The 24,996-nt window shown below is 39.4% G+C and overlaps 1 protein-coding gene across 5 annotated transcripts in view; it reads left to right on the top strand.

Moving 5' to 3' along the window:
• gdpd5b (glycerophosphodiester phosphodiesterase domain containing 5b) overlaps window positions 1-24,581 on the top strand; it is a 47,069-nt gene extending 22,488 nt beyond the window's left edge. For 2 of the 5 annotated variants that reach the window (XM_044201799.1, XM_044201798.1), the window contains 15 exons: window positions 6,388-6,491; window positions 8,671-8,764; window positions 8,989-9,048; window positions 9,434-9,532; window positions 10,463-10,556; window positions 12,385-12,530; window positions 13,875-13,957; window positions 16,097-16,247; window positions 17,599-17,820; window positions 17,997-18,154; window positions 18,263-18,410; window positions 19,590-19,672; window positions 20,512-20,526; window positions 22,268-22,380; window positions 23,158-24,581. In XM_044201799.1, coding sequence (XP_044057734.1) covers window positions 6,388-6,491; window positions 8,671-8,764; window positions 8,989-9,048; window positions 9,434-9,532; window positions 10,463-10,556; window positions 12,385-12,530; window positions 13,875-13,957; window positions 16,097-16,247; window positions 17,599-17,820; window positions 17,997-18,154; window positions 18,263-18,410; window positions 19,590-19,672; window positions 20,512-20,526; window positions 22,268-22,380; window positions 23,158-23,243 — 1,656 coding nt within the window. In that variant the 3' untranslated portion in view covers window positions 23,244-24,581. Of the gene's footprint in view, window positions 1-6,387; window positions 6,492-8,670; window positions 8,765-8,988; window positions 9,049-9,433; window positions 9,533-10,462; window positions 10,557-12,384; window positions 12,531-13,874; window positions 13,958-16,096; window positions 16,248-17,598; window positions 17,821-17,996; window positions 18,155-18,262; window positions 18,411-19,589; window positions 19,673-20,511; window positions 20,527-22,267; window positions 22,381-22,675; window positions 22,941-23,157 lie in introns of those variants that run through there. The other 3 variants (XM_044201801.1, XM_044201800.1, XM_044201802.1) reach the window with 3 other exon arrangements.
• The last annotated feature ends 415 nt before the right edge of the window (window positions 24,582-24,996 follow it).

The raw sequence follows: 24,996 nt of genomic DNA, 5'->3' as shown, positions 1-24,996 counted from the left end.
TGAAAAGTTGTCAATCACTTTTTAATTCAGCGAATCAGGCTGCTTACTGGTGAAATTCCCTGTCCCCTGACTGGACAGTTTGACTTCCTCTGATTGGATGGTCAGTGAGCAACTTGCTGATTGGCTAGTCAGAACAGGCATTAAGACAGGGCCAAAAATGTGTGCTTGTAACTTCAGTGTCACATACAAAGATAGGAAATGTGTGTGCCTGTTTCTCAGTGTGTGAAACCTCACTGTTGAAAATATCCCTGCACATATTTTAATTACACATACACAAAATATTTCAAAAATGTTTTACACATGCAAATTATATCTGGGTACAAAACTTTTTCACACATGTGCAAAATATTTCTACAGCTGCAAAACTCTTTTTACAAATACACACATTCAGGTACGTGCATGCAAAAAAATTTCACATGCACACAAAAGGTGATATACAACTGCAAGCTATGAAATTATTTATTTTCAACATTATTTCACAAGCTCAAAATATTAATGACCCTAATTTGCTTCCATAGTTTGACAGCTTGAATAAATTTACACATATACACAGCAATACACAACTTGACTTGTGAGTCTGCAGAATGACAAGTTTCCATGTGTGACTGTGTTTCTTTCTTTTTTTATCACATTTGAAGAACATTGCATCCATATTCCGCCCTAGGTCGACTCGCAAATGAGATTCAAATCAAAGAAAGTAGGCTTACAGCATGTGCTTTCTTAGATGTATGTGAGTAAGTAAGCAAGCATGTGTCTGCCCATGCGTGTATGCACTGTGCTGTAGAGCAGCTGTTGAGCGTGAGTAATAGCCATCATATGGATATGACACTATATTGTAGTCTAGATCCTGTTTGACATATTGAAGCATTCTTGGAGGTAAAAAAGAGAGCACACAAATCGTTCAGTCATGTGGACATTATCATTAGCAGTTGCCCTCACAGGCAAAAGGGCAAGGCAAGTGGGCATCAGAAAAATCTCTGTAACCATTTATAGAATCAACATCTTAATGCCACGGTCTCCTTTTAATTTCACCATGTTCTGTACATGCCTCATTTTCCTGGTTTTAATCTGATTGGGCACCGGATTGTCCCAAGGGACCACATAGAGAGAGCCAGAAAGTCTACACAGCAGTGCCAAGTATTTAAAAGTCAGTTTATTATATATATCTCTGTAGACTAATCCACTATAACTACAGTAAATAGGTATGTAAACTCCACCCACCTGGCACCCCAAATTACGTTGACCATACTCTTAGAGGGATATTTACTAAGCTTACCACAAATTACCGTCAAGGCTTCAAAATTTGGGTCACCGCATGGTTTCAGTTTAGCAAGGTATTTACTGAAACTAATGACTTCATATTATCTACTGTTATTGATATTATCTTAGCCACAGTTAAAATGATTTGAATTAACTCAATTAAAACTAAAAGACCTGATGCTGGGCTGTTTTTTTTAAGACTCATCTTGTGCATGTGTAATGTTTTCTGCTACAGACCTTGAAATAAAGAGAAGAAGAAATGTGAGGAAATACTAATTAAATAGCTTGATGGTGTCAACTCAACAGGAAAGTCAATGTTATAATTAAAAATGCCTCCCCTAATTATGTGAGACATTTTAAACTTCACAAGATTATGGCTGTCAACTGATTTTTAAAAATCCAATAAGCCTATTTAATAAATATATTATTGGCTGCTTCTATTGTCCACTTCATCCACTGTACTGGACTTCCTGTGAGCCAAAGTCAAGACAAATAAAACATTCAGGCAGAAAGTCATTGAGGGAAGCAGAAAGGTAGAATTGTGTTGGCAGTTTTTGCAATGCAGCTCTCTTGTCCTGCACTGTGGTGGTTGTGAACATACAGCGCCTGTAAAGCAACTTTATAGGTACCTTTATTTTGATTTACTGCAACATTCTTTGCTGCTGTCACTGAAGTCTTTAACTATTTCTGAACAAAGGCCAAAGTTCTCTCTCTCTCTTCACACCTGCTTTTCCCAGATGTTAAATCACTGATGCAATTTACTCTTAACGCAGTGGTGAGTCAGCAATGATATCAGTTGCACGCTATTTTTAGTGGGTTTTTTTTTTTGAAGTCCCTCTCTATAATTTTGCCAGAGCAAAACCTTGATGCAATCCCATAATAAACAAGGCTAGTAGCTAACACTAGTAGATTCTTTGGTGCCTAAAAGGGCTGTAAATCCTTATTAGATACAGTGGTGTGAAAAAGTGTTTGCCCCCTTCCTGATTTCTTATTTTTTTGCATGTTTGTCACACTTAAATGTTTCAGATCATCAAAAATCAAATTTAAATACTAGTCAAAGATAACACAAGTAAACACAAAATGCAGTTTTTAAATGAATTTCCTTATTATTAAGGGAAAACAAAATCCAAACCTACATGGCCCTGTGTGGAAAAAGTGATTGCCCCCTAAACCTAATAACTAGAAGGGAGAAGAACAAAATGAAGACTTTGGAGTGGCCTAGTCAAAGTCCTGACCTGAATCCTATTGAGATGCTGTGGCATGACCTTTAAAAAGGCAGTTCATGCTCAAAAACCCTCTAATGTGGCTGAATTACAACAATTCTGCAAAGATGAATGGGCCAAAATTCCTCCACAGCGCTGTAAAAGACTCATTGCAAGTTATCGCAAACGCTTGATTGCAGTTGTTGCTGCTAAGGGTGGCCCAACCAGTTTTTAGGTTTAGGGGGCAATCACTTTTTCACACAGGTCCATGTAGGTTTGGATTTTGTTTTCCCTTAATAATAACAACCTTCATTTAAAAACTGCATTTTATGTTTACTTGTTATCTTTTGACTACTATTAAAATTTGTTTGATGATCTGAAACATTTAGTGTGACAAACATGCAAAAAAATAAGAAATCAGGAAGGGGGCAAACACTTTTTCACACCACTGTATATTCCTAAAAATTTTTGCTTGGTCTTTTTATAGTATTTATTACTCTGCCAGGATATTCATGAATTAATTTTTTATTAGCTTTTAATATGTATTTACATGCGACAATGAATTTTTCCTTGAGCGATTTTGATCCTTCTGTTTTTAGCAGTGATTAGATTTAATTAGATTGTATCTTAACCATTGCAGCTGTCTGGACTACATTAGTCAGAGTAGCTACAGAAAAGGTCCTTGATGGTTTTGAAAAGTCATTCCAATATTTTTGAAATACTTTTTAATTACAGCTCACCACATGATTGGATTTAAATTAAAGCTAATTCAATAGCTCTGAATCTTCCCAAGGACTTGACCCCTTTGTCCTCTATGATTTCTCCAAGGGGCAAACAGTATAACACTAGTCAGAGTAATTATTAGAACAAAGCACGGATGACTGTTAGCATATGCTGCTCTTCAAATGCTCTGATTCCCAGAGATTGTGGTGTTTTGATAGATTTCTGTTGCCGTACTGTCAGTCCATGCCATTGGGTGTTGTGCCTGCATAAAATGCCAGCCATGCAGAACGGTAATGTGATGTCACCAGGGCAGGCCAAGTCATGTCAGGCTGGACGAGCTCTGCTGCTGAGTTAGCTGACAAACAGGAAGAGAACTTTACTTAAATCTTCAGTAAATGAGAAATATAAGTTGCTTTGGTTTTTTTTGTCTTAGTTTTAGAAAACTGTCACAGCTAAACAATGTCTACATTTTTGTGCTGTGCATGAAAGTAATCATAACAAATGGGAGGTAGAGCAGAAAAGATGCACACAGGCATAAGTTAATTCTGCCTTAAGAAATATCTTGGCTTAAATATATTATATAAGTTAATAATGGATAATAAAATCCCATCTTTAGCATCAGATCTCCGAAATGAGATTAGGAAGCAATTTTAACTAGGTGACCTGATTGATGAAAAATATTTATTGAATTAATGAGCAGAGCTGCCTCCCACGGAGACCATTTTGTTACTGGAATTGATTTGCTGTGCCCTTTGTCATAAGACACATCTGAATGTAGATAAATGTGTAGGGGGTTAAAAATTTTGTTTTTTACAGTGGAAGTTAAAGGTCCAGTGTGTAGCATTTAGTGGCACTTTGAATACCGCTCGCCTCACCCTCCCCTTCCAAGCATGTAGGAGAAACTACGGTGGCTGTGAAAAACGCAAACGTTTGGTTTGTCCGTTCTGGGCTACTGTAGAAACATGGCGGTGCAACATGGCAACCTCCTAGGAAGGGGACCCGCTTCCTATGTAGATATAAACGGCTTTTTCGAAGGTAATGAAAACACAACTATTCTTATTTTCAAGTGGCTATATACTAATGAAAACATACTTATAAATATTATTGCCATATTCTGCAAATAGAGCCCCCTAAATATCGCACACTGAACCTTTTTAAATGATAAAGATAAAAACACCTGAAGATTCAAACAGTATTTGCTCTTTGGAAAATAATTGCAGGTAGTGTTTTTAATAGAAAGACAGCCAAATTATTTTGTGCCCATATTAACTGATGTAAGAGGATCTCTTTACATAATGTTTTTCTTACACTTCTGAAATGTACTTCAGAATCCATGTCCAAATATGAGAGGGGATTGGATCAGCATTTCCCCAAGCTTGTATAACTGATCTGTTATGCCATAAAACGGTGCCCAGAATTGAAATGATACATCTTCATTCCATCGTGATTTCCACATTAAATCTGACCCCAGGTCTGATTGCTGAAATGTGGGAAAGTTCTTAAAACAAGCTTGAGATCAAAACATGACCTTCAAATGTTGCACTGAATGCAACGGACTGAGACCATGATTCAAAACTTCCATATTTAGCATTCGAAAAGCTTTTAGGTTTTGTCAAAAAAAAAAAAGATGTTCTGGGAATGAGACCACATATAAACAGGTCAGGCAGACTGCTTTACCTGTGTGTTGCATCAGCTGGTCGAGGCGATAATGATCTGATCCTCTGCGCTCACAACAATGGTGTGTTCAAGCTGATATGCTTAGGTTGCTCAACTGAGTGTCTTTATCTTGACTCTGCTGTGCATACAATGCACACATGCATCTGATTTTGTAAGGACATTTAGACAGCAACTAACGAATATGGATAAGTGTATTGTTTTTTTCTTGATTAATCGTTTCTTTTATAAAATGCCCATCACTGGGTTCTGGGAGCTCAGTGACATCTTCAAATCGCTTCTTTTGTGCGACCACCAGTCCAAACCCCCAAAATACTTTATTTACAGTGATTATAGAACATAAATAAGCAGCAAACCCTCACACCTGAAGAGCCAGTGAATGTTTGGCACTTTTGCTTTGATTAATCAATTATCAAAATGCTGATCGACTAATCAAATAACTAACTAATGGTTTTGGCACCAAACAACATATCGATGCAATGTAAATAAATCTTTACTGTTTATATGTGTGCATATATTCTAAGTCTTCACCTTCCTTAAGACGTGCTAGACACTTCTATAATGACTACAATTACAGTTGACCTTTTGATGTGATGTGACTTTTTTTTTTCTCCAGAAGGTCTAAATAACAGATTTTCTGAGAAAATGTGCAGTTTGTCCAGATTACAAGCCTAACTACTCATAGTTAAGCTAACTACTCCTTTCATTTTGTCACTGGTGTCGGATTGAAGTCCTACTACTCTAACCTAGAGACTTTATTCAATTGTGTGTGTCTGTGACCTAAGGGTTATAAGGGAATTGCTGCTCAGTTCTTTCAGGTGCAGGAGTTTTTCTTTAAATGATGAGCAATTATCTGTACTTTATGAAAACGTCAAAAGGTTCTTGGGTCTGACTCAGCAAAATTATAGATATAGATATAAGATATATGAGATAAGCAAGCCTGCATGCACGTATCCTCCTGAGGGTGTGGCCTAGGGGTGTGTTTCTGTTTCTGAACATGTAGCCAATTTAAAATTTGCCATGGTACGAAAGTGCATGGCAGAGGAGGACAGTAATTAGTCAGCTTGTATGTGATGTTATTAAAAGTCATTATTTGATAATGAGCAAAGTGTATAAGGGAATACTTTGCAATGGTCATCAGCCAGGTTCACACCCTGAGCTTAATTTAGGTAAGTTCGTGGGAAGTTTACTTTGACTGAACTCAACCGGTCTGGCGATTTTCTGGAAAAGTTGAAGTTGTGCTTGTCAAGTTTAAAAAAATCGTCCCACACACATTCAGCATAATAGCTTTGTGTCCACAACAGTAGAATTCAATAAATTATATATTTTTTTCCCCTTTGTTTTGTCAGCATTCAGAACTGCTCTGCATTAATTGTCATGCTGTGGAGCAGTGAATGAGCTTTAGTATCATCAAATGGATTTAAGTCATGTTTCTTTTGTCAGTTCTAATTAAACATAGTGGATCCACAGAAATAATTAATTGTATTTATTTGTGTGTGTGTGTGTGTGTGTGTGTGTGCATGCGTAGTGGGAGCTGCTGTGGTCCATGATCCTCCTCTTTACCTTCTGTCTGCTGCTGGTCTGGTTCTACTTCTGGTGGGAGGCACATAACGACTACAATGAGTTCAACTGGTGAGTACACAACCAAACCGCGTGCTTCTGTGTGTTGTCAGGTCAAACTGGAGCCAGACGCCTGTCACCATATTGTTTCCAAATTCTATCCGTGCTTGTCGGCTTGTTGATTTCCTAAATCATCAGTTTAATCTGTCCTCTGCCTTAATCTGAGCAGAGACCACCCAGCCCTCCACAGATTACACCATTGCGTAACAGAAATCGCTCACCCAACATTTCCTATTCTGTAACTGACTCAGCCCAGTGACATTTTTATGTGACCACTAGTTTATATGACCACAAGTTTATGTGACTGAAAACATTGTAAGCTACCAAAAGTAAGACTTATTCCAATCCGCAGATTTCATCTGTTTTCAATTGTAAGTTTTAATGCAAAACCCCACACACGATTTTCCTTAAAGCACAAGTAATCCCATGATTTTATACAAAAAGTGCTTCTGAAATTCAAAATAGATGACTTGCTTGACTTGACTTATAGTACTCAAGGTCAAATAGAAATAATTGATCAAACTTCATTCAGAACATTAAGATTATGTATTGATGGACAACTTCTCAGCATCCTGCAAGCTGTGGATCAGACGGCTCTCAAGACATTCTTTCCAAATCATTTTTAATAACAGTAGGTTGACATTACAATCGTATGGTAAAATTTGATGTGTGTTGTTTTAAATCCTGTAGTACAAAATGGTTACTGCTGTTTCCCATAATGTCACAATAACCTGGTCTTTCTCTCCAACTACCTTTCCCCTCCCCCTCTCCTCCTGCTCTGAGTAACCTCTACAATGTCACCTTTTTCTCTTATCGTCTGTTGCCTTCCATTACTTCTTCTCACATTCTTTTCCCAATGTAGCTTTTCTGTGATAACCCAGTCCCCTTTTCCTTCTCTCATTCACCCCTTAGATTTGTTTCTTTTACCTTTTTTAATAGCCCTTTTCTCAACATCTTTTGCTCTGTGTATATTCCTCACCCCACTCTTTCAGTTCCCCAAACAGCCACCCCAGTCCACTTTTCAATCTCACTAGTGTTATTCATCTCTGGAGGTTCGTTTTGGTGGGCAGACATTTGCCATTACTTTTTAATAGGAAGTATACAAATTTCCTGCTTTTTGTAGGGATTGCACAGATAATCACAGAGATGACATCCCTGCCCTTATGTGTTCTAGTGATTTAGCAGCAGGGAGTGTCCCAGTCCATCTGCAGTACAAATATATTCACAAAGAGCTAGGAGCATCAGCACTAAGTGACCCTGCTGTGGCTCTGTGCCACTGGAATCACTGATAAGGCTTTGAAAGTAATTAGTGCTATAGGCCCTAAAATGCACATGTGCACACTCATGCACTTGTCTTTGCTCTGCAGCCATGAACCTTTTGATACACCCAATGTCACTCTTCACTCTTTTTTGTGTGTGTGTGTGTGTGTGTACAACTATGTCTGGCTGCATATATCTGCAAAAAAGTGATGCGTACACGACAGGCTGGTTATCTGTGTTGTTGCATTTTACTGCTGTTTCTCACACTGAAGCTCCCCAAGACACAAACCAACTGCTAATAATTTGCCATGCATCTGTTAATATAACAATCACAAAATGTCTTATTGTCTGAATTCTTCCGGTAGCTCAGCAATAGTGTCTGTGATCACTGAGGCTGCTGTGTTTGTTGTATCCGTTAGCTTTATTGCAACAATAAAGCATTAAGCTCGAGGGTGACTTGATAGGTGTCTACCTGCAAGTCAGAGACCTTTGAAACACAAACAGTCTACAGTAGTTTACAAGTCACTCAAAAGTTTTATTTTGTATGTATCCTTGTTTTTTAAATCTCTGTTTAACTGTCTTGCAGATCTGTTGTAAACTGATAATGCTATAGACCCGTAAACTCACATTACCCTGCTATCTATTTGTGAAAGAAAGCCTGCAAACTGACTGTAACAACCTTTGCAGGCTGTTACAGTCAATACGACATCATGTCATTCTTTACATAATTGTAAGTCAACTTATAAGGCATGGTTTGGTTTGAAGGAAGTAAAAATGGCAAATAATGCTTTTTAAAACTAATAAAAGAAAAAGGCACACACATACACATATAGACTCAATTGTCCCAAGCTTTCACACCGGTTAGTAATGATAACATGGAGGTGAGCTCTGTTATTGAAATAAAATGTTATTCACTCTCTTGTTCCTGCAGGTTCCTCTACAACCGCTCTGGGGAGTGGAGTGATGCCACTGTTCCCATCCTGGCCACCACCGCTGCTGGCTTCACCTACATTGCATTTTTAATGGTTTGTACTACATCAGATATTCACTGTGGAGGAGTTAAATGTGTTCATCATAATTCTTTGGTAGTGATGTAGCAGCCTTTGAATTGTTTGCATGTGTTGCCAGACATAGTAACCGGTTACGTGTAGATGTTGAGCATGGGCAAGTTGAAATCTGTGAGGCTGCAAACTTGTTTTTGAAAGTTGTACTCTTTTGTGTGTGTCTCTTGTTTTGTCTCTCTTTTTAGGTTTTAGCACTTTGCCACATAGCACTTGGGCAACAGTTGAATTTGCACTGGCTCCATAAGGTAATGTGCCAAATGTGAGACTGAGCAACTGTGTGTGTGTGTGTGTGTGTGTGTGTGTGTGTGTGTGTGTGTGTCGGTTTATACATTTGTGTTTGCTTGGTGCGTGTGTGCTCATTCATTGCTGAACTTGTCCCGAACTTACAGTTTGGATCATGTTGTCCCAGGAGGGTTGTCAAAGCCCAGTAAATGACCTGGTCTAAAATGCTATCAGCAAACCAAATACAAGAACTAAACACTGTTTGGGGTGTGAAAGAGCTGGGAGCTATTTGGGGTTGTTTTGTTGTGTGTGTGTGTGTGTGTGTGGCTGTGTGTGGCTGTGTACATGTATTTATCCAAAGTGAAAGCCTCTCTGATTTTCTGTATCTCTCCTTCTCTGTCTACACAGATAGGAGTGACTGCTGCTCTGCTCACCACCATTGTTGGGGTGATATCTGTCAATCAAACATGGGGGCAAGAGTGGGACATCATCCCCATCTCCCTGCAGGTCAGCAGACTGAAACACAGGAAAGCCCCAAAGCCACTTTTGATGGTTTGACATCACTGCTGATACGAAGTCTGAGTCCTAAACTGGGTGTTGTGATACACAGGGCAGAGGCAGTCTATTGTTTCTACATAACAACGTTGACTTTGACCATTGGTTTGTGGGCACTCGATAAAATATTTGAGCTGTAACCACTTTTACCTGGATAAGAAGTCCAGGATTGACTGTTTAAAAACTCAGTATCTCTTTGTATCTCTTTTCTGTGAAAGTTCTCAGATACCTGTTTGAGCCTGGTATCATTCTGATATTCAAATACCAGTCTATCTATATCAGTCAAGCTCACCTGCAACAGCTGCATTATCTTTATATACATAGTATATATTTATCTCCTTTTTTTTGTTCTCTTACAAAAAATCCTTTTGAGCACAATGTATGTGGATCATTTATGAGCATGTAGTGAATATGTTTGATGATTATATTTCCATATTTAACATTGCTGTATGGGGAAAAATAGTAATAATTTAAACTGCATATACTGACACTCAATCCCATTTATCCTACTAACAATTAACAGCTAAATGACATCCAAGGAGTTGTGAGAAGCTTATAATTACTGTGTCCCTGTGAGATTATTAAAGTAGACGCACAATTCCAGTGAAACTGGTGCCATTAAAATTTGCCTCTACAAATTATAGCTATTATCTCTAAATAGTGTTACAAATGTCTTAACCCCAGATAATGTCTGTAATTCCATGCCTCTCTGTCTTTATCTTTGTTTGTCTACTCCTTTGCTCACTGTCATCTCTTAAACCCTGATTCTCTTTTCCTTACCTTTTTTTGTTTTTGTCTTTCTTTTTTGTCTCCATTTCTCTATATCCTCTTTCTTTCTCCGTGTCCTGCCTTCATCCTCTCTACTCTCACATCTCTGTCCAGGCCACAGGTCCGTTCCTGCACATTGGGGCTCTTGCTGCGGTCACAGCGCTGTCTTGGATTGTGGCTGGACAGGTCGCGCGCTCAGAAAAAACAAGTATGTTTGCTTCTGCAACACAGAATACAAGTTACTTGTACCTGATGTAACCGTCTGCCACATCCACGCACACACACAAACAGGAAGAGAGGTGAATGATTAACATTATGTAGACAGAGGCCTGGACCTCCACCCAGGGTGTCAGAGATAACGAACATTCCTACAGACTCATGTGATGTTTTCCAGCCAGGACATCTTGGATTTTTTCCTCGAGTACAGGACTCTTTCTGGGGATTAGCAGCTCTTAGTATGTATCCTAACTCTCGCTGCCACTGGTGTCTGTAGAACAGGACGTGTGTGAATAAAACTGAGTCAGTGCCATTTATGTACCAGTTTTATTGTCTTCTGAAGAAATTATTGTCAGATAGCAATAGTAATAGTTATTGTAAATACAGTCGGTCAGTCATGTAAATCATTAAATTTCTTCAGAAGTAACCCTCTTCATTAATCTGAAGATACATTTAGCTAAGAGAATTTTACTTGCAGTGAGTTACATAACTGTGTTTTTCATAACTGTTCTCATCTTGGACAAGGCAGTTTGTCCTATGGGAGACATTTAAAACTAATAAAAAGGATGTTCCTTAGCTACATTTTAAGTTCTGCTTTTAGAGAGACTTGATGAGCCAGAAAGGTCTTGGCCGGATTACTCCCACTTTAGCATCTCTGCTGTAATGCACAGTGGAATCTGAATACCAAACAGGGAGTGTGTCTGTGCAGGTGTGTGTGTATGTGTGTGAAGGCTCTGAGTCACTAATAAAAAGGATGTTCCTTAGCTACATTTTAAGTTCTGCTTTTAGAGAGACTTGATGAGCCAGAAAGGTCTTGGCCGGATTACTCCCACTTTAGCATCTCTGCTGTAATGCACAGTGGAATCTGAATACCAAACAGGGAGTGTGTCTGTGCAGGTGTGTGTGTATGTGTGTGAAGGCTCTGAGTCTCCTGTGGTAACAAGAGTTGTCTACTCAACCCCGCCCCGGAGCTGACCTTGATACTAATACATTCCCCAGTGTGTGTGTGCGCACACACTCGCAGCCTTCATCGCTCACTTACACTGAGGTGGATGCAGGATGTAGGGAAAAGTGTATCTCCTTGGTCCCAGATGTCAATGTTTGTAAATGGTACTGAACATTACCCACATTCACAGCAACTACTTACGTCACACATCTCTTTGAAAACTAAAGATCGCCCAAAAGGTTTCTCTTGGGTACAAATCAAAACATAAAATATTTAGAATGCCATTTTCTCATGAATGTCAGTGATGTGGCTTTGATTACTTTATTTATGTCCATGCTAAGGATTTTTAGTAAAAGAGAGAAACTAGCATGGCAAATGAACTGCATTAGTAACTGACCACACAGGTGAAGCTGCTAACAATGTCATTAGTGCAAAAATAACAATTGGCAATGATTTGCCAAAAACATGTTCCATTTTAATATGTATGAAAATATGAAAAATAGAGATTATAAGCAGTACAAATGTATATGTATTCTTTTTGACTGTTTTTTTTTTTACATGTTATTCGTACAGATCAAACAAACAATATATAACATTAATTAGTGAGCTTTAGAGGTGCTGGTAGGCTGATTTTGGTTAGCCCTAGGCTAACTGTTTCCCCTGTTTTCAGTCTTTATGCTAAGCTAAGCTAACCAGTTGCTTCCTATAGCTTCATTTGTACCATACAGACACAAGAGTGGTATCAATCATCTGATCTAACTGTTGTCAAGAAAGCGAATAAGTGTATTGCCCAAAATTTCCAACAATTTCTTCAACTTCTATAATTATATCATGGTAAACAGCCGCAACTACATTATCGTCTGTCTTTTCCCAGTGCTCCAGGTGGTGGTCGTGCTGCTGTATCTCAGTGTGTTACTGGCACTCTATGTGGTGCCCCTGCGCATCACCTCCCCCTGCATCATGGACCCCGCCACTCTCACGCAACGCCCCAATGTCATTGGCCACCAGGGAGCTCCCATGGTGAGTCAGCTGACCTCTATCATCCAATCAGAATGTGGGAATATAAAACAGGCCACTTGTATTATATATGCTTTCACACTGCCATACACTTTTAGCTACCTGGTATTGGCTTCACAGAGGGTCAAACCCCTAAGCTTAGCAATGTGGATGACACTGAGCCTTTAACCCAGAGTGTCGAGGACCACTTGATTCTGATTTGGAAAAGGCAGAGAAAAAACTGTGCTGCCCTTTATAGATATTTGTTCCCCATGTTTTTCATTCTTCCCAAGGCAATTCGAGTCTATTAATGACCTTGTGGTCGGGCAACTGAAAATAGTCCACAAACATAACCCAGTGAGAACCTGGAGCTCTCACTGCCTGATGTATCGCAGGGATATATTTTCTTTTGAATTTTGTGGAGTTTTGCCTGGCAAAGACAAAGACTTGGCAGGTTGATCTGAAAGAGAATAGATTAGAGATCGCTTATGATCAGATTCACTAGCGTCTCTTCAGCTGTTTAGTTACACCATCTCTCCCACAGATCTGATTTTAGACTCCACTACAGTGTTAAAAAGCTTGTTAGAGCCTGTTAAGTATGCATCCAAAGGCCACATTAAGATATGATCTATGCACACCAAAGCACATTTTTACTTATTATATTTGATTTATGTGCCTGGATTAATGTTGTTGCTTCTAAACATTACCTGAAAAAGGATTTATGTACTTGGCACGATATCTGGCTCAGTATTATGCAACGCTTGGAAGGTGGTTTCCTGGTTATTCCTAACAGTTACTCACATGCTCAAAAACACACCCTGCTTTTTGTGGTATTTGTGTAAAGCGATCGATCTTCGTAGGGGAATCTAAAATTAGGAGTGGCTCTGCAAAGCTGTGAGAAACTGACTGGACTCAGTTTCCCACAAGGACTCTGTATTGATTACAGCATCATCCCTATGCTCTGGTTCCCAGTCATTAGCTTTACTCATAGGGTTTCATAGGAAGATGCTTTTCTAGTAAGTAATGTTTTAACCTATTGTCTTGGTACTGATCATAACCTTGACTTGAAGAGTTAGAGTTGAGCGCCTGTTTTCATTTCACAGTATTCTTTTGTGTTCAGAGGAAGGAGTTTATTTTCACATACATCTGCAATACACCACATTAATGTTTATTTTTGACTTTGTAACATAACCTACTTGATAATTAATAATAATTTATGTTAATATAACATTTTGTCTGTAATTTTTTTCCTCAACAGTAGTAAGGCTTCCAGTAAAGTTACCTTTTTTAGGTCGTTGTTACAGGATTAGATGTAATGATTGTGTGTTTGTCTACACTGTGTGTGTGTGTGTGTGTGTGTTTTTCCAGCTTGCTCCGGAGAACACACTGTGGTCCTTCCAGCGAGCTCTGCAGATGAACGTCACTGGGTTGGAGGCTGACGTGGCTATCAGGTACAAGTGCGCGATCAATACAGCAGAATGACGAAGCCAAACAAATGAAGGGTTGTTTAGTTTCTGTCCAGATTCTGCCTCGCTGTTCCTTTCATAGATTATGAAAACAATGGTTTACCCAAAATATCTTTAATACCAATATTACAGTAGGATAAACTCACACTGGACTACATATTACCAATCAAAACATAATGTGTTGCTTTTGTTAATTGTCTACTCTAAATATCAGTAACTACTGTACATTGTTTGTGTTTATTATAGTGGAATAAGGTGGATCATGAGGTCTATCAAGAAAGTAACGTTTATGCAGTCTTAACAAATTATTGTCTTCAAAGAGAAATAGGCAAAGCAGTAATATCAACATGAAAAAGTAAATAACAATGTAAACACATACTTGAGATACTAACTACAACAGCCACAGAACTGTAGCATTGAATAGGCTACAGTGATGCAGCAACAGCAGATCAGCCGTCATCAGTAGGCAGTGGATGGAGGCACCAACATAATGAGAGGTGACAGGCTGAGACACACTTGGAGGAAGAAAGAGGAAGTGGGGAGGGTGAATACTGTAGTGGTCATGGTATAAGATGGATAGTGGGTGTACATGTTTACCCATGCATGTGCAGTGATGGAGGATGAGTGATTGTGTAGAGGTGGGGTGGGGGGCAGGGTGTGTGTTTGTGGGTTGGGGCTTTATTTTGTAATGTAGTGTGTTTAAGGTTATTGTCAATTACACTTGTATCTTAATTAGCTGCAGACTCTTTTCCTGATTTAGCAACCACATTGGGGTGTGGTGTGTGTGTGTGTGTGTGTGTGTGTGTGTGTGTGTGTGTGTGTGTGTTTGTGTGCTCACTGTGATGCTGTACCCTGTACAGTCCTAAGAGAGGTGAATGGGTGTGTGAATGGTGCAGGCCGCTGACAGGGGAGTTCCTGACTGTGCTTAGTTATTAGACTTGATGACAGCCAGAGCGACAGTGAGACTCCACTCTTGCAGCAGACCGGACACACACACACACACACACACACCAACATATTTTTTATCAGTTCATCACTACAGTATTTTTATTGATGAAATTATTTATTTTTTACTCCAAATAAATATATTTGGGAGTGTGTCAGTGTGGGACACGTGTGTGCACACACACACACACACACTTATATCCACACAAGAAAGGCATTCTTTTTCAGCTAAGAATCTGAATAGCAAATATTGAGAAATGGGAGAGCTTTTTTCTTTTGTCTTGGGTTTTGTCTTTGTTTCTACTGGATAACATGCTGATGTGAACTCAAAAAAGGGAAGTCATTTGTTATTCAAATATTGAGCAGTAGCATTAAAAAAAAAAAACCCTCACAGTTGGGCCAAACTCTTTGTCTCCTCTGCTCTCCCTTTCTCTTAACATGATTTCAAGAGTTTACCCTCTAACCAGCTCCTGTCTCTTCTGCTCATATCTGATGTCATTTTCAGAGCTTTTATTCCTCTACTAAGCATGAGCTACAGATAAAGTTACCTTTGATGATCCCTTTGAGTCCTTTTTGAGTGTAAATGGTTTGAATTATTAAAAAAATCATTGGAAGAAAACTTCTCTCCTCTATTTGCTGCCCAACCATGAATCCACTTACTAGTATGCAGTTCTCCAAAAATAACCACTCTATGGCAAAGGTGTAGGTTTCGTTTCAAGATTTGGGGGGACACATATTAAGCTGGGGGGCCTTCCCCTAGGAAATTTTGAGCGTCAAACACTTAAATTCCTGAATTCTGGTGAATTTTTCTGCAATTTATGGTGGAAATGTCTTTATTTATAAAGGAAAACACAAAATTTAGGCACCAGGTGTCAATTCAAAATATAATGAAATGTAATGCATTAAGGCATTCTGTATTGCCTTCAAATATTTATTCTCCTGTAGCTCAAATTTTCTCAGTTAATGTTATCCCTGCTGAGTCAACACACGCATTAAATGAACATGTGGCAGCTGCTCACGGCAATGATACATTAATTAATTTTAATTAATTTATGAAATTAAATGCACGTTTGTAAATATTGAGCGTGGTTAGGATTCTCTCTAACCACTGTATAATGCTGAATATTATAAACTACCTGACTTGCATCTTAAAACTCTGCACCCTCTTCTGATCATTAGTGTGGATGGAGTGCCTTTCCTGATGCATGACCACACCCTGCAGCGGACCACAGACGTAGAGAAGGTTTTCACAGACAGACAGTTGGATGATGCCTCAAACTTCAATTGGACAGATCTGCAGCAGCTCAACGCAGGACAGTGGTTCCTTAAGGTAGTTCTTGGTGGCTGATGAGGACTTTTGAAGCCATTTCAGCTTTATTTGACAGCGTGACGTGGCACAGTGATGGATGATAATGTGATAAAGGTCATTACCCCATTGAGTCATGAGTACTCTATAGTATGTGTCCTCGCTCATTGATCCTTCATGACGTCCTCTGGTTTCATCTAAATACTGAGCTCCATTAATGCTTTAGCGATGCTCTCCTGTATGCTGAGTGGATCAGGGTCAACTAGTGCTTCAAAATAATTGTTTGTTTCAACCTGCTTGAAGTGCGAGAGTAGTGGGCCAAACAGGATGAAAACACACTGAATTGAATTGTGTAGAACTACTGCTTGTTCTGGTACCCAGTTATTCTGTATTGCATATGATATTGCACAGTCTACAATAAATGGAGAAATTACCAACTCCATTGTTGTATTCTTGTTTAGCCATTGCCTTCTGATTGTGTAAATGCATTAATTTTCATATTCTGTAGCTAAGGAAGATAATCTGTATAAATTTGGTGCAAGATGCAGTGATGTAGATACATGGCATACAAAAACTATGGCAAGTGTTTCTTTTAATCTGTAAATTTCTAAATGTATACACTCACTGTGTAGCCTTGTTTCTAAAGGACATTTAAACTCATTTTGCATTTTATGTGTTTGTTAAATATTTTCTTCTGAAGCTTATATTTTATGAGATCGGATTGCTGTGCAAAGACACTTGGATGTTATGCCTCTGATATGTCAGTATTTGTTTGAATCTGAATTGTTTTCTCCACTCTCCCCCTCAGTCTATTTACATTGCATGTGTGCACATTGTGGCTGCAGATTCCAAGAAAAGCCTTACTATTTCTGTGTCTAGTTATGACAATTCACAGTCATAGTCTGATTTCTATATGCCCAAACATGCCCTAATCTGTCCTGATTTGGTAATAAAAGCAAAAGTGTTTTTTAGTCAGTAAAGTGAAACGAAGCACATCATGGAAGACCACAAGAAGCATCCGATCTTCTTCTCCTGTGTGCTTTGACAAGGAGCGAGAGAGCAGTGAAGCGAGAAAGAATGTGAAGGAAATGAGGAAAAACTTTGTACTATTTTTATTTCCCGTAGGCGTGTTCCAAACGTTCTACGTAACACGTGGATGGATGCTATTAGATCTCTCTTTATCTCAAAGTCTCTCTCTCTCTCTCTCTCTCTCTCTCTCTCTCTCTCTCTCTCTCTCTCTCTCTCTCTCTCTCTCTCTCTCTCTCTCTCTCTCTCTCTCTCTCAAAAATAAGTGATTGCCACAGTAAAACCAGTTAAAACCACTTAAACACATCTGTGATCTTCATCCTCATATTGTTCCGTCCCTGTGTTTCAGGATGACCCCTTCTGGACGGTGCACACCCTGTCCCCCCACGAGAAGGATCTGATTGCCAACCAGAGTGTGTGCAGCCTGGAGCAGCTTCTAAAGCTGGCTTCCTATCATAACAGCACAGTGGTCTTCAGGCTGAGGAGACCACCTCCGGAGCACCCCTGCTACCACAGCTGGATCAACGATACACTGCAGGCTGTGCAGCAATCTGGAGTCCCTCAGAGCCTGGTAAGTACATAGGAACTTAATGCTTAGATAGACCCAATCCGCATTGCGTTTAGTCCTCTCCACAGCATGTCTGGCTATGTATTGTGAACATATTTTATGTACTTCATTAATGGTGATGACACAAAGTTTCATTGAGACGAGTGTAACTGTAGTCTTGTGTATTGTGCTGTGTGTAGGTGATGTGGACTCCAGATGAACACAGAGCGCTGGTGAGACAGCTGGCACCCGGTCTGATCCAGACCTCAGTGGAGAAACGGAGTCCTCAAAGTCTCCATCAGTTTGGTATTAGCAGGCTGCTGCTCAGATACAACCAGGCCAGCACATGGGAAATCAGGTAGGAACACACACACACACACACACACACATACACACAAACCTGATGTGTTATCAGGTTGGCACCTTATATCCAATTGCGTGCCTGAATGTGTGTGATTGCTTTCAGAGACTTCTCTGAGAACAACACCAACCTCACCCTTTACACCATCAACGAGCCCTGGCTGTACTCGGTGCTCTGGTGCAGCGGGGTGTCTTCAGTCTCCTCAGATGCCCCACATATCCTCAATAAGGTGCCTTACCCCATCTGGCTCATGGTAAGGACCCATGACATACTGTATAGCGTTTTCTTCTTCTTTGCATGGAACTTCTCAGGTATCACTTTTCTTTTCTTTTTTTTTGCAAAATGTCTTTTTATTTTATTTTTTCTGGCTTTCTTTGTAAATAAAGTTCGGCTTTGTTTTTTCCCTTTCCTGTTCAGCACATAGTCTCTCTATGTGCTCACTGTACCCACCAGCTTGGAAAAGATCTGCTTGGTAACAGCTTTTTAAAAACCAATGTAGAAGGTTTCAACTGGCTATAGGTTGAGTCAGTGTAGATGGTATTAGATGGCAACCTGTCTCCTCTCCTTCAGCTGCATCTCCTCTGCATGACTAAACTAGATTTTAACAGGTGATATCAACAAGGGAGCCTAGCTTTCTGAACTCATTTAGTCTGTTAATTTCATGCACTGAGCATGCTATCCTCTTATTTTTCAACACTCATCCAAGGTCCCAGCACAGTAGAAAAGACAAGCGTCACCACTGTAGTGTATCCTGTAGTGTATGACTCATGCTTTTGTACTTCAGTTGTTTCCTGAAACCTCTCAACATGGGTAGCACCCACACTGTGCCTCTCTAGTATCGTTTCACCCGCCTTGTCTGTGCAGTGTGCCAGCCTGGTCTCCCTGTCTATGCCACCATACGGGAACTCCACATGACAACATGACCCCGGCCCCCTGCTGTGGTTCAGGGAGAGTTTAGGCTGCCGAGGCATCTGCAGTACTGTCAGTTAGTTAGTATAAACTGAATCTAAGTCTAGAGAAATCTGCCACAGGATTTTGTTAAGGACAATGCAAGTGAATATTTATTCTCAGAATATCAGGCTTTTTTGCAGGTTTTCCTCTTGTTCTTTTACTGTACATGACAATGTTAAGGATTATGCTAAAGTGCATCGTCGGTTGAATACATCTTCACAAGAATGCACATGTAAAAGAACTTCTAAATACCTGCATTTCCTAACTTAAATGACATTAAATGCATTTTATTTATAGAGGATTTATAATAAAAAGAAGATCAAAGTGTGGATTTATTTGCAGAAGTATTGTACAAGACAGTTTGGATGTTGCCACTCAAATAAGAGAGTGTATTGTTGACATGTAGCTCTACCCAGTGGTGGACCCTGCCATAAACTTGTTGAGAGTGAAACCCAAATTTACTGTGTGTGTGTGTTTCCAGAGACCAGATAAATACTGCCTGATGTGGGTGTCTGCAGACCTCATCTCCTTTGCTGTAGTCATAGGAATATTCATTTTCCAAAAGTAAGTATTCACTCTGTTTAGCTGCAGTCAAATCATTATAGCGAGTTCTTATGCAAGAGTTAATGCTTCTCAGTTGTTCTGCTGGTGTATGAAGAGGAAAGTAAACACTGTTCTTTTTTTTTTTTTTCTTTTTTTTTAAGTTTCTCCTGTTCTCTTCCCAAACACACATGAGTACATATCATTAATTACTGCTAATTAACAAGCACCCTTCACTTATGTCTTTCATATTATGTGACACACTTTTACTCAGTAGACATCTCTGTCTGGAGCACATCATTAAAATAACAGCTCATACATATTTATGCTGTTCCTTTGTGCCTTTTTTTTTATCTGCCAATAATGACCTTCAAAGGAAAGGCTTGAAAGCACAAAAATGATTTAACATGTATGTGTTATGTGGTTTTATAAGCTGCTATGATGCATTTGTGCTGTCTCCCCCCCCCCTCCCAACCTCAGTGTTGTCACAAACCAGTGGTGACAGAGAAGATGTACTTTGCTTTGAGCGTGTCGTCTCTTAGCTAAGACGTGTAAAACCTTCACACTCCTCCAGGATTTCTGTTCAGTGTGGTTTTGTTTGTTTCTGTGACAACTCCAGAGACAGATGGCCTGTCCTCCTTTTGCCTCTGGGATGGAGGGCAGTGATCTTTTATTTTTATTTTTATTTTACGGTCCGGTGCGGGTTTGCTCTTCAGTAGCTTCTGCTGGCTTCTAAACTGACCTCTCTTGTCTCCTGCCTCCTTTTGTCCTTTTTTGTCCTTCCGCCTCTTCTTCGTCCTCTCTCCTCTGCCTGATGTGCATGCTCTTCTCCTCCTCTGCTGCATTTTGGCATCTTCTCTCAGCTATCACATGATCAGGTAACTGGGTCACCCCTTCTGACCCAAAGTCTTCTCTCCTTTCACCCTCTTTCTGTCTGTCACTATCTTTATCCATTATTCTGTTGTTTGATGCATTCTTTTGCTTTCTCTCTTTTATCCATTCTTTCTCTTTTTTTTGTCGCTCCTTATTTCGCTCTCCTTATTATGACATCAAACTCCATCTGATTTTTCTCTCCACCTTACTTCCACTGTCTTTCTATATTTATTTTCTCTCTCTCACTTCTCTCTCTGTCACCTGAATCGTTGTACTGCACTGCTGCCACTTTTGTCTCGAGGGAGGAGCTTGCGTCTTTATCCCTGTGGGCTAAATAAAATGAATGCTTTCCACCCACACAGAACAAAATATCCACAGCATTAAGTCACCAATGAGATTTAAAATCTATCATCAATCTTATTAAGCCAAATGACTAAACGTCCAAAATGAACTACAGATATGCATTCATCAGTGGAAGTGCCTCAGGATTGGCTTTTATTGACGCTGATGAACTAAAGACTCGCTTGTTTGCATTTCTGTTTCTAAATGCCTCTGTGCATTAGTCGCGATTCATTGTGATTAATGCTCTTCAGTTAAGTTATTTGTAATCAAGGCTGTTTTCATTAAAGTAAGGATGCCGTTTTCATATACAGGAAATGAATTCCTCTGTCTTGACTGATATACAAAGCTGCAGCTAGGGAGTGATCGTCTGTGCTGCAAAAAAAAAGAAGTTGATTAGATGAACAAGGTCTTAATTATATTTTTACTAATTATTAATTAAGAAGGTATTTTCAATAGATGCCTACAATGACTGCAGGGGGAAAAATAAAAATAGCTCTATTCTAATTCTATTCTAATTCTATTTTTGTATTATTTGCCGCACGCACTGTAATCACGATATGACATATTTTGGTAATGCTTTGTAATAAGGCACCATATATAAGTTGTAACCAATAGCTTTTATTAATGGTAATGTGTCATTTAGTAGTAATAATAGTCATTAGAAGCCATTAATAAAAACAACTTTAGGGTTGTTAGGTTGTGAAAGATCCCTTGATTGACTGGACCGTATGACCACTTACCTTCTGGAAAAGAGCGGCAGAGGATCTGAAACAAAATCCATTTAATAACAAATTTTTTACGATTTATTAATGGATTACCAACATTTCTAACTACTTTCTTACCAAATAAAAAGGACAAACACCAGCCAACAGGATTTTTCACAACCTGGCAACAGAAAATGTCTTTACTAATAATGGCATATAACTGATTTTATGAAGTATTAGTAAATCACTTATTAACCATTATTAAAGTTACAACACTTAATAAAGGGAGCCTGATCAGAAAGTGGAAGCCATATTTTAGTGCTCATCTTAAAACAAGACACACTTTGATACGGTAAGAAGCCACTGTGTTGTCTTGTGCCAGCCTAAACTGAGCTCCATATACTGCATTTACATGCTCCAACTTCATTTGATTTTGAGAGTAAGTCTCCTTTAAACCAAAACGTAGGAGGAATGAGGAATCGGTTTGCTCAAAGAAAGTACTTGAATTAAACAGATTTGTTTCCCATAAATCAGAGCTAGGCACGTACACTAACTGCATACTTCCTTCTAAAGATTTAAATGTTATCCCTCTATAGACCAAAACATGACCCTGAACTACATATTGAGAGCAGAGGCAGCAGTATTAAGTGGCATCATTATTGTCTTGAGAAGATCTCTGACCTAACATGTGACCCCACAGGTATCGGATGAGCGGTATGCGCAGCTACAACCCTGAACAGATCATGCTGAGCGCCGCAGTCAGGAGGTCCAGCAGAGACATCAACGTTATGAAGGAGAAACTGATCTTCTCTGGTAAGACCCTCACCATGAGACGAGGGGGACATGTAGATGTCTGTCACTCTTGGATGTTTTGTAGTGTGTTCTTGTTGTTGGCTGTTTGGGCTCCTGAGCTCAGAAACTAATTCCTCTCTTTGTATTGATTTACTAAAAAGAATCCCACTTTTTTGACTTTTAAGATGAGGAATAAGCCATTTTGAGATTCAGGTGACCATCTAGCATGTCTCTCCATCCCAGCATGCATCTCTCTGAGTGTCTGTGAATGTTCTCCCTCCTCCTCTTCCTCCTCGTTCTCTCTTTCCTGTTAAAGGTCAACCCCAGTAGCAGCCTGTGTGATGTGCACCACCTCCTGTCCATGTTACCACCAGTGTGACTTCTTCCTTTATTCCATGCATCCATTGCATCCCTCGTTATCTGCCACTTCTCTGCCTACTATGCCCTTCTCCCCCTCATCCATCCATCCCTTCATGCACCAAACCTCCCCCGTAATCCTCCCACTGGAGACAACGGCATGTGTAGGGGAGCTTATAGACGCCCCAGTCTGTCTAGACAGCCGCTAGTGCTGGGGGTCAAAGGTAAGTCATATCAGTGACAGCTGTTTGAGGTTCTTCATTGTTTTCCCATTCATGTCTTTTATTCAAATTTGCACTCAATTACTTCTTTATCTTTTAATTTTTTTTTTTTTTACCAAACCTGAGTGTTTTCTTGCAAACTGATGTGGTTTTGAAAGTGATGATGCCATCATACAATACACTGACTTTTTTTTTTTTTTAATCCTTTGGCGCCCTCCAGAGGTGGGGAATGGAGTTGGCAGCGCTGAGGAGCTGTATGCGGACAATGGCTACGACTACTACACCAATCGGGGCATTAGCCAGTGATTGGGACTGTGTGAATCTGCTGTAGCGACACAGAGGTGACAACAATCAGTGTTCACATCATTCCTGTTTTTAGTCAGTGTGAAGTCTGTCCTCCTCCTCTGTCCTACTGATGAAGTGACAGACTGCTGTATCTGATGGAGAAAAAAACCACCCAGTTGCTTTGTGTACATTCTGTAAATAGTTTGGTTTTTCGCCTGTCAGACATACTGTATATCATACGGGACTACACGCACTTTTCATCAATGAAATTTGCCAAATCAGTGGCCTCCTTTCTCACATCTAAATGTCCGAGAGGCCCCTCTGAGTTACCAATGCCTGCTTCTTTTTAAAGACGTGTTTCGAGATTCTTTATTATTTTAAGCTAATTTTCCAAAGCAGTTCCTTGTTTTTAACCACTGTACATGATATTCTTCTCTTAGCAGATGAATTTCTTTTTAACAAGGCTTTTTATAAGGCTTCGTTGCAGCATGAGACTAAACACTCAAACAAACAGCTCTTTATGCTCCTGCCTTCTGTCAGCGCGCCACTATGCTGTTGTTCATAATAGTATTAATATTTATATTTAAAGAGAAAAACACAAACAAACTGTTTACAGGAGTCCTGCCTTCTCCTCCAAGTGAAATATTCACATGGTATATGTAAGATAATTATTTTGATAGAGGCTGAATGCCCCCCCTCCTACTTTTGACCAGTGCATATAACTGTAATGATCATCTCAACTGATGTGTGTGAGCTGTGCTCCCAGTGTCACCAGAGGAACTGGAGAAAATGGTTTGGGGGGTGAACATTTGTGCTGTCTTTTTATGGTTAATGTGAATGTGTTTGCATTATTGTCCTTTTTTTATTATTTAAAGATGTGTATTGTGTGTATTCTGGCCGGGTACATATTTGTTACCCTGTGTGCAGTGCTATGTTGAGTGTGTTATTGTACATACAAGGTGAACCGATGTGTGAGATGCTCCAGCCAACTAAGAATTCTAGTTGAACAATGTGACAGTGATGAACAGTTTAATAATTAATAACAATAGCAATAGTCCGGTCTTGATGGAAGTAATTTCACTTCCAACACAGCCTCTGAATTGCAGTTAAGTCTGTGGTATTTTAGTGTTGACGTACACAATGCATCTAAATGTTGGCTGCTGTTGGTGTAAAACTGAATGCTGTAAGGTTAATGAAGTGGGTGCTAAATGTGAAAACAAAGCTCTAAGCTAATTGAAGGGACGCTCGAGGTATCACAACAGGCAGCACAAGGTCAAGAAATTGATTGCCTTTTGTGTTTTTCTTTCTTTGGCTTTGACTGTGCCTCAGAAATAAACATTAAAAAATCTTCTAATATGAGTTTTCTAGTAGTGTTTTGTTTTGTTCTGTTTATTTATTTATTTTTTGCCTGAAGGAATCAAATTAAAGGAAGCCATTCTCTCAGGAGATTTCACAAGGTTTTCATACTAAAATTGTCTGTAGCCTTTTTTACTTTACCAAGTCTATGGTGTAAGAAAGCATTTCTCTCTCTTTTTTTAACATTTCTTGAACGATCATGTTTGTCCACATAAAACTTTAGAGATGCATCTCTTTTCAAAGATATATTTTGAAACATAAGAAATGATCTTCAGGTTAAAAATTAGTTCACCATTAAAAAGTTCTCGTGAGCAGCATCACTCCCAACACCTGGAGGATCTTAATACAACATGTGACATGTGACATGTGCCCAGGAATATACGGGCCACAAAATGGACCTAGTTTTTATTTTCTTAAA

Source organism: Siniperca chuatsi, linkage group LG7 (genome assembly GCF_020085105.1).
Source record: "Siniperca chuatsi isolate FFG_IHB_CAS linkage group LG7, ASM2008510v1, whole genome shotgun sequence".
Lineage (NCBI taxonomy): Eukaryota > Metazoa > Chordata > Actinopteri > Centrarchiformes > Sinipercidae > Siniperca > Siniperca chuatsi.
Note: the sequence above shows the minus strand (reverse complement) of the source record. Positions and strands in the feature narration are given on the sequence as shown.